General features: G+C 43.0%; 1 protein-coding gene across 1 annotated transcript; it reads right to left on the minus strand.

The window, feature by feature from the left end:
* Positions 1-3,932: 3,932 nt before the first annotated feature.
* slitrk3a (SLIT and NTRK-like family, member 3a) lies at positions 3,933-9,305 on the minus strand (the record flags this gene model as incomplete). Its single annotated transcript, XM_083984331.1, has 2 exons — positions 3,933-6,699; positions 9,277-9,305. 2 exons carry the CDS (start codon positions 9,303-9,305, stop codon positions 3,933-3,935), a joined length of 2,796 nt encoding a protein of 931 aa, XP_083840457.1.
* Between the last annotated feature and the right edge of the window lie 316 nt (positions 9,306-9,621).

Here is a 9,621-nt window from a genome sequence, read left to right on the forward strand (position 1 = left end):
AGATATACCTTAACAAGGTATGGGAGATGCATGACAAAGCTAGTTGAAGTGTGTCAGTTTCATTCAGTAATGAAAAAGTAGTAAAGGGTTTCTTTTTGTTTCCATGGAGGTTCTAGGACATCTGGATGATTAGAAATTGAGAGAAAAAATGAAAGTGGGAGCGCAAAGACAGAAAATGTCTACAAGGAAATTGGTTAAAATGGTTAGAATCAAGGCTTCTGAAGCTGAACTGGCCTATGCATAAGAGATTCTGTAACACCAGCAAAAGACCTGTGCAACAATAGAGAAACATGAGATGTCACAATGCAAAATCATCATTTGGCAACAGGGACAGTGAAACTGCAAGTAGACAACAGAAAGAGAGAAATGTAACAAAAAAAACAAACAATAAAAACCTTGGAGGGACAGAGACAGAGAAAACCATGAGGACAGAAAGAAAGACACACGCTGCATTTACCGTGCTGAAGTCTTGCCAACGTACAAACCTCAAGAGAGATGTTGTAGGAAAGGTTAACTCCACTGTGAAATTCAAATATCACTGGCACAACAGAGACAGATTCAAACAAGCGGTGCATGTTTACATATTCATACAAAAACGAAACATTTAGCCAACCTTCAATCCCATCAGTTGCCTGTATCTAACATTTCACCCAAAGTATGAAATCACTTGGAGATATTAGTGCAGGATAACAAGAGGATTTATTGGGATAAAACCACTCAGCATGGTAGAACGGGACAAAGCCCAGCACTCATTTGTGAAAATATTATCGTGGCTGGGTGACGGGGGGTAGAGGATAGAAAGTTGCCAAGATATGGCACTATAGCAAAATCATCAATGATCCCAAAACTTTATTTATTTGTTCATTTGGGGAGTTGGGGTTGATGGTGGGGGTTGGGGTTAACAGAGTAATGCATTATGGTTTTAATCAAACTGAGTGCACACTGAAAGTGCTGACCATATAGTCTAACCTTTTGGTCAGGGAAAGAGAAGCTTTATATATGTGAGTGTGTGTGTGCATGTCTGTGGGAGAAAGTGAGGAAGTTAAAGCAAAGTAGAGCAGACAAATGAGGCGGGACAGCAGAACATAGGGTTACAGCAGTGTGAAACTTTCTGTGAGTAGAAAACAAAGAGCCATGTTGTAATGCTACCGTGCTTACAAAGGCTTTATATGAAGGTGAACTCCGCTCATTTGAGAAACAGTAACTGTCAAGAAAAAAAACAAAAAAACAATGAATACAACACAAGGTAATATGTTCTGTATTATAAGCTTATAGACCGGATCATTGATGATCTATACTGCAGATGACTTGCTCTAGACTAGCTAAGGGTCTTCCTATTTAAAAAGGGAAGTATGTGGTTTGCTACATATTGTTCACTTGGTGTACATTGACACATATGAGAAACTATAACACTCAATTTCAACTGAGGATCACCACTCCTAGTAAACCTATGGAGATCAAAGCAAATTTGCATATCATGCCCATTTTAAAAATAAAACAAAACAGAAATGCACCCTCCTTTCCATAGATAATCACAAATTTATAGACATCAAGATCCCATCATACTTTTCCCCAAAATTAAAAATTGCACCTTGTGAGGATGATGTATACTGTGAATACCACATTTACTCCACATCTGCTTCAACCTTGTTTTTTTTTGTTTTTTTTCTTGTTTTTTTTTAATTAGTTTTTTTTATTTATTTTTTTTGTACTATTTGGTCCCAAAACAGAGTCAGGCTAGGATAGGGAAAGATGAAATATGAAAAATGCCACAGCAAAGAGATTAGCAAATGATTGTTGCTGTGGAGGAGACAATTGAGGATTAAGTTACCACTGGGAATTGCAATGCACAAACATGTCAATAATCAACAGTCCTGAACAAAAATAAGAAATACCAGTATGTAAAAGCTCTGATATGCTAAGATTGTTCTCTTCAAAGAACGTATTTTTTCTACAATTAACTGCTTTATTCTGCCATTTTCAAGATGATGAATGGAAATCAGGACAGAATGTATAAAATTGCACTGAAATGAATAAAATGATCTTATACCACTAGTAGTTTTTATATATATATATTTCTCAAAGTAATTCATACTGAATATGAGACTTGGTGACCTCTTAGCATAAACAATTTGTGCATTACATTATAAATGTATCCAGTCTGCTACATGCCTAATGGATCTGAGAGCCTTTTTTATCGCCCCCCAGTGGCGTGAGCTAACACTGCTGCATTACAGGAAGTCAGAAATTAGATGCGCAAATGCAAAGAGCTACTTCCAATCACGTTTTCACTCGCTGTGAATTAGCCTAAATCAGCAGTACGTTTAAATAATGAAAATCACAGCGTGCCTCACTGATTTGGTATATCCTCTCTTATCATCCACTTCAGAACCAGCAGCATTCAATTGACTTGTGCTGGTATTGCATTTTCTTTGTCTTTTACCTTCAGATGACACCAATAATGTAGTGGTAGATACAAATTGCATGCTGACATCCAGCAGCTGGAGATCATAGGACAAACTACTAATAGACAGAAAAAAAATCCTATTTTCCAGAAAAGAAAAGAAAAAAAAACATTCTGTTTGCCCTATCATCACTCTGTTCTCTGTTTGATTTGGTGCTAATCTGAAAATAATGAGGAGCTGAAGTAAATTTCAATGTTATTGCCCTCCACTACTTTTCTGCCTAGCACTCTATTGGTTCATTAGCTATTCTTCCATCTCCAGGAACATTATCACATGATGGTTGGCCACATCCTCAACAAGCCATTTTTAACAAGACAGCAAATACACAGCCTGTCAGCAGCGCTCCACACACAGGTTCCCGTGGCATCAACCCTTTCATCATTTGATTGAAGACTTTGTTTTTATTAAGAAGGCTATACCAGACGCATAATCACTATACATTGATTTAACATTACCTTTACAATTAAATTCTTCACTGAAATTACAGAATAAATATATGCACATTTTTCTTCAAATCTTTGTGAGAGAGAAAACATTAAAAGTGCCTCCTACAAAGCCGTTAGTGGGTGACAATGGGGAATCCAGAAGCAATGGAGGGGGGAGGGGTGGGAGGGGAGTGGGAAGGGGGGGCTTAACAAAGTGCGTGGAAATATCCAGAAAACTTGAGTATTGTCTTATAATAATATTCACAAATGTTTTACCATCCGTGCGTCGGCGCGTCCTTTTTACGAGAAGCACCCTGATATAGACAGAAGTCCTCATTAATAGTAATAACCATATTAATAAGATATAAAAATTAAATAGAACACTGAACTGTAAATGCGTTGCAGTATCTCTGTTCATAATGTGATGTGATAGTTCTGAGTAAATCCCCTCGCTTCCTGCACTGAAGCGAGTGCATGCAGCAAACTGCAGTTCATTTTAATATATGTTTTTTTTTTCCTCTCTCTCGATCATTTCCTGCAAAATTTATGTGCACGGCCTCCGGGTGTTTGTACATCCTAGTCAGGGGTAAAAGAGACAGAAAGAAAACCATCAAGTCAGGGAGACGTCCAGCTCCCGTGTATCTTGCACGTCATGGTAACTCCATAAAAAGGGGTTTAAGTGACAGATGTATTTTAGGATGTTTTGTATGTTTTATTCCCCGGTGCCCCTCTTGTTCCTCTTTTGCTCTTGCTTGGGCATATAGAGATATTTATATATTATAAAAATAACGGCTGTTGACTTTGCTGGCTACTCTGAAAAAAAGGCACTTCATTGAAATATCTGAGAATGGCCTCTCCTCCAAAGTGATTTGGGGGGAAACGTTGTAACTGTAATATAATATTTTATTCTATATCATGCTCTTTTTCAAGTTTATTTTTCACTATTGATTTTGGGTGATTTTGTTTTGAAGGTGGCAAAGTGAATGTGTTGACTTTTTTTCTTTTTCTGTTGTTGTTGTGGTTTCTCCGTGGGCTAAAGATGTTAAAACCGGTAAGATTTTTCCAAGACTTCGAGGTAATCCGGCTTGGTTTGAAGTTTGGCCCTTAACTCGAGATAATCGCTTTGGGACGGGTCGGGGTAGCAGCCTTTCCCCGCCGTGAAAAGCAATGTCTCCTTCAGCCGTGCATCTTGTTGTAAGTCGGGGTACTGCATGCCTGGTGGGTGCGCATGCGCTACATGCATGTCCTTTAGTTTGGGTACTGTCCCATACAAACAGTCTACAAAGCCCACTGTCGGCGTGGGCCTCTGACTGTCAATCACTGTAGGGCAGAGCCCCCCATTCTCGTGAAATCCTGCCATGTCGGCTGTGGTGTGGTTGACCGTAACGATGGTGTTGAGTTGAGAGTTAGAGACGGCCAGAGTCCACTCTCTCTCTTTCTCTAACAAGGTTCTGTAGTTACTGTTGCTACTGCTGCCATTGTCTTTCTTCTCTGAAAACTGTGCTCTGTCTTCCTCCGCTATCTCCCCCTCTCTAGGCTTATAGATGGGGTTGTTACACATCTGAGTCACAGGGTGAGGGATGTAATCATAAACATGACCATGGGCATGTGTGTGATTAGTGTGAGTGTGTGTGTGCATACTGGGTGTTGGTTTCTCTGGTGTGCCGGTGTTGCCAGCACTACTTTGCCTTGGTGGATCCTCAAAAATCCTGCACTGCATCTGGATCCCTGTCAGATCTACTTCAGAACGTTTCCGGAATGGCAGCTTCTTCCTGCGACGGAGAACAAAAGCAAAAAGCCCGGCAGCCACAAACACAGCAGCTATGAAGAGGATAAGTAGGCTCAAGATGAGAACAGATAGTGGAACAGCTCCTCTCCCGCCTGCCTCTCCCATCTCAGAGCTGCCTGTGGTGAGATCATCCCCACCAGGCAGGGCTGGCGAGGGAGAATACTTAAGCTCAGGACAGATGACCTCAACCTCCAGAGAACGCAAGTCCTTCCCAAAAGCAAACTCAGGTGTCTTGCAGATGACGTCTCCAACCACGATGACCGAGGATAGCTTTTCCAGCCACTGTTTGAGGGGGATGATATCACAGGAGCAGTCCCAGGGGTTCTGATGGAGGTCAATCTGGACAATGGAAGTCAGGTGCTCTAGAACACCACGTACAGGCAGGGAAAAGAAGTAGTTGTTGCGGAGGTTGAGGCGTGCAAGGTTGGTGCCAGCAAAGGCGTCGGTGGGAAGGGAGCGTAACAGATTGTCATTGAGGAAAACTAGCTGGAGATTTGGCATTAGGGAGAATGAGTTGGGTTGTATCTCACGTATGACATTGTACTCAAAGTAAAGATAACTCAACATCTGAAGCCCCCGGAACATCCCAGGTGTGAGCCTCTCAATGTCATTTCCATTGAGATATAAACTCTTTAAGTTTGGCAGATTAATGAAGGCGCCCTCTTGGACGTAGGATATCCGATTGTTTCCTAAATGCAGTAAATCCAAACTTGAGAAATTCCAGAAATCAGAACGGTAGATTTTCTGTATTAGGTTCCCACTGAGATACAATTTCTTGGCATTGAGAGGCCGAGGCAGGAGCTCAGAGATGTTGTGAAAGCCTTTTTCTTTACAGTTCACTGTTAGCCCCAGGTCATTGATGTGTAGGTTGCAAATACATCCAGCTGGGCAAATTATGGGAATGGGAGGCCGTGTTTGGTAGCCAGCAATAGGGGGTTGGTTGATGCCTGGGTAGATGCTACGAGGGGTTGGGGGATTTTTTGTGGGCCGAGGTCGTTTGGTAGGCTTCACAACTCTTTCCTTGTATTCCACAGAAGATGCTGTGTTGTGAAAGGAAGAGAGCATTGAGGAAGGTTTAGTGGGCCATGTGTTCTCATTGCTAAATGGGATCCGGGGAATTCCCAGCTTGGTCTCAATCTCTGCATCGGAGAGTAGCGGACAGAGCTCACTGCGCTTGATTTCCCTCAAGTCTTTCCCATGTAAGTGGAACGGGTACTCACATGTGATCTCACCCACCAAAGCTGTGTAAGGGATTCTCTCCAGCCACGTTTTTAGCTGGACAATTTCACACACACAGTTCCAGGGGTTCTCCTCCAGCTGGATTTCCATTAAGCTCCTCCCAATATACTCCAGCATGCCCTTATAAGGCAATGTCTTTAGTCTGTTTCCTCTCAGGTCCAGATGTGTTAGTGACACAGACCGGAAAAGATAATTTGGGAGCACAGGGATGAGATTGTCATTCAGTATGAGCACTCTCAATTTGTGAAGGTGCCTGAATGCACCACTTTCAATCCTTTTGATAACATTGTAGTCCGCTTGGAGATACTCTAAACTCTCCAACCCCAGAAAAGTGTCATTCCGGAAAACCTCTAGTTTGTTTTCATGTAGGAACAGCCGTTTGAGTATTCCTAAGCCATTGAACGCCCCTGCATGGATATCTTGCAAAGCGTTATTACCCAAATTAATGGATATGGCATTGTTGAGATGGAGGAAGCTGTTAAAGTAAAGCTTCCTCATGGAGTTTCTCTGCAGGTTGAGCTTGAAGGGCCGGCTCCATATCTGCAAGATCTGGCTGACATTTGTAAATCCTTTACTGTCACAGTGGACGTGGAAGATGCCCTCTTTGACTTCGCAGTAGCAGGGCTCGAAGCAGGGCTCGTCGATCTCCTCGGAGTCCTCTAGTAGTGGGATCGGGGTGGTCCATCCTAAGGCTATGGTGCTCAGCAAGGTAACCCACAGCATCCTCGCTGACACCAAGGGGATGAAGTCTTGGCTCCAGGGACAGAGCCACTTCACAGCACTGCAACAGAGAGGAGAGAGGGGGAGAATGGGAGAATGAGAAAGGAGGGAGGGGATGGGATGGGTGTAGTGATTACACACACATGTAGGTACACACACACACACCCTCACAAGGGGGAAGTATGAGGTGAGAGAGGCAAGCAGAGAGGGGGAGAAGGTGCATTAGTTCCATTAGAATGGAGGAAAGCTTTGAAATAAATACCAATTAATGGTAAGATGATAATAGGAACTACTTTAGATATTGCAGTTTTGCTGGGTATTTCAAACTAAATCTAAAATTGACACTCTCGGATGGGTAATGATACCCAGCAACACAAACAAATCTCTGCTCTCAGACATGTTCTGTCACTATAAAGGTGGAAATGTAATTTATTATTCAGGAGAAGCGATGGTAAGGTCGCAATAAATCACCCCACAGAGGCTTATGGCCATGAATGAACGAAGGAAACAGCAGGTGGGTGAGGTTACTGGTAAGGAGACAGTCCTTCTACTGTATTTATTACATAACAGGGACCTCAATCCCTCTGTCGGTAGAGTCCAGAAAAGTGCGGTGGGAATTAGAGTAGGTGCATGATGGTCTAAGGCAGGAAGAGGACGAGCACAGAATAGGTGTCAGCTTGGCGACCATTAGTGGGACGAGAGGAGGACTGTTGGGGGACTTGCTGAACATCCATCTCGTTAAATTGAATCTCAGCACATTTTTCCATTCTCGTTTATGAGTCATGGAAATCTGATTTTAAAAAAAAGGTAAATATTATGTAACCACTGAGACTGTAGAAAACGGAATGATTTAATTTAGTAGTGTGCAGGTGTCAGAAACATAAAAAATAAAAAAATCCAATAGTTCCACTGATTCTGACACGCAGAGTATACCGCAGATCTTGCCCTCGGCGTTTTATGGGGTTAAATCCCAACAAATAAACAAAGAGGGCAGGAGAACCTGTGGACGTATTTATTGTAACTGAACCAGTAATTTTCCCCCGAAGAAAAACAACAACAACAACAACAACAAAACGTTCAGCACAATTTATGCTGGCTTTCCCAGTTGTTGAAGCCATTTGAGGATTAAACGAGCAACGGCGCAAGTAAAAAGCGCTGTGAGCGAACCTCAGTCTTAAAAATTCATAGGTAATTATAAAGGGCGGATTTCAAAAAGTAGAGACCATAATTATCACAATAATATTGTTTAAAATGTGTAAAAAAAAAAAAAAAAAAAAAGATAGGCCGAAAAGGTTCCTTTCAGTATCTCCATGGTGTTAAGCGGACAAAAGTCAGACTCATGCACACACACGCACACGCGTACACGTAGCTTCTGAATCTGTTCTGTAGGCTGTGACTTTTCACACACGCACTCGTTTCAGCGTTTCAAACTGGGTGCTGGAAATCCAGGGGAGACGCGCTGGGACCGTCTGCCGAAGCAGAGTCGCTGTCCACGGTGCTGAAACCAAAAGCCAGGCGGTAGGGAAAAAACAGGAGGAAAAAATGGAAATGAATTGCAATTCCCCCAAAAAAGACGTGACAGGAAAAACGCACCAGGGGAAAAAAGATCCTTGAACACGATCTCCTCGCTCCGAAATTGATTGTTTTCATTTCGCTCTCCACGCGTAATCCTTCAGGGTTTATTGATTCCGCTTCCACTTTAGAGATCAAAAAGGCGCAGATGCAAGGTAAAAAAGGTAAAAAGTAATAACGACATTTAAATCAATTTAAAAAAGCAATTCGTGCCTTATTATATTCCCTTGGGGTGTATCAGATCTGGCGGTATACGTACTTAGTTTAGTGGGATTCCAACTTCACATATCCTCCTGCGGCGTGTCCTGTTGTTGCCCGGTGCGTCCCGCTCACCGTCCGATCCCGGGCTGCGAGGAAGAGAACGAGAGATGAGGAGGTGGGAGGAGGGAGGGGGGATGACCGGGCCGTTAGAGAGAAACAGGAGCAAACGGAGAGAGAGAGGGGTTGGAAAAAAAGAGAGAGCAGGGCACTGAGGAGGGAGAGAGGCGAGAGATGCGCATGTGAATGAGCCACGGATTCAAATAAACGGAGCTGGGGGGGTAGATTCTCAACAGCCCTATATACTTACATGAATTAAAAGTGTTGTCCGTCGTCAGTGGCATTCTCCAAAAAAGAAAAAAAAGACCACCTTTTATTATCTCAAGCCTGAATTTATATCAAAGTTAAGTTAGGATGACATGTAACAAGCTCCAATTTGACCAAACGGTGAGGATCCTGCTGTTATCTACTGAAATCCCCCCCCCCAAATAACATCGCTGTCAATACAGCATAGAGCAGAGCGTTTATTGAAATACATGCCAAGCATAATGCAGTAGCCTTTCGTCGTGACATTGGCAGGAAAACGGTGGATTTAAAACAAAAACAACAAACGACTATTGATCAGTCGACTGCATGCCTACGATCCCTCGCCCTCGATACATGAAGAGAGCTTGTTGTCCCCTTTTGAAGTCCATGGCTATGCAGACAGCAGTAAGCGTATAATCACACACACACACACACACTCATGCGCCCATCTGCATACATTCCCCCTTAAGATCTACTCACGCGCAGGCAAACAGCCACTCACCTTAGTTTCGTTCTGCGATTGGAAAGCATCGGAGAAAAAAAGGACCACTAGTTTGAATCTTGTTAGATCTCTCTCTTGCTCGTTCTCTCTTTCTTCTCCCCCTCTCTCTCTATCCCTCCCTCTCTCCCCCTCTCTCTCAGTGGTTGAAGCAAAAGAGAGGAGAGGGGAGAAATGAAGACGTGATAGGAATGCAATCTCTCCCACTCTCGCTCTCCGATGACTCTGACTCTCTCCCTCTCTATCCCCCCTCTATCTCCTTCTTTCTCGTCTCCCCCCTTTTCTAAGCAGTTTGTTTAAAATGCAAGTCCTCGACTTGTGCCCGTCCGCTTCCTCTGCCTCCCCTCT

The sequence above is a fragment of the Trachurus trachurus genome (genome assembly GCF_905171665.1).
Source record: "Trachurus trachurus genome assembly, chromosome: 13".
Taxonomy (NCBI): domain Eukaryota; kingdom Metazoa; phylum Chordata; class Actinopteri; order Carangiformes; family Carangidae; genus Trachurus; species Trachurus trachurus.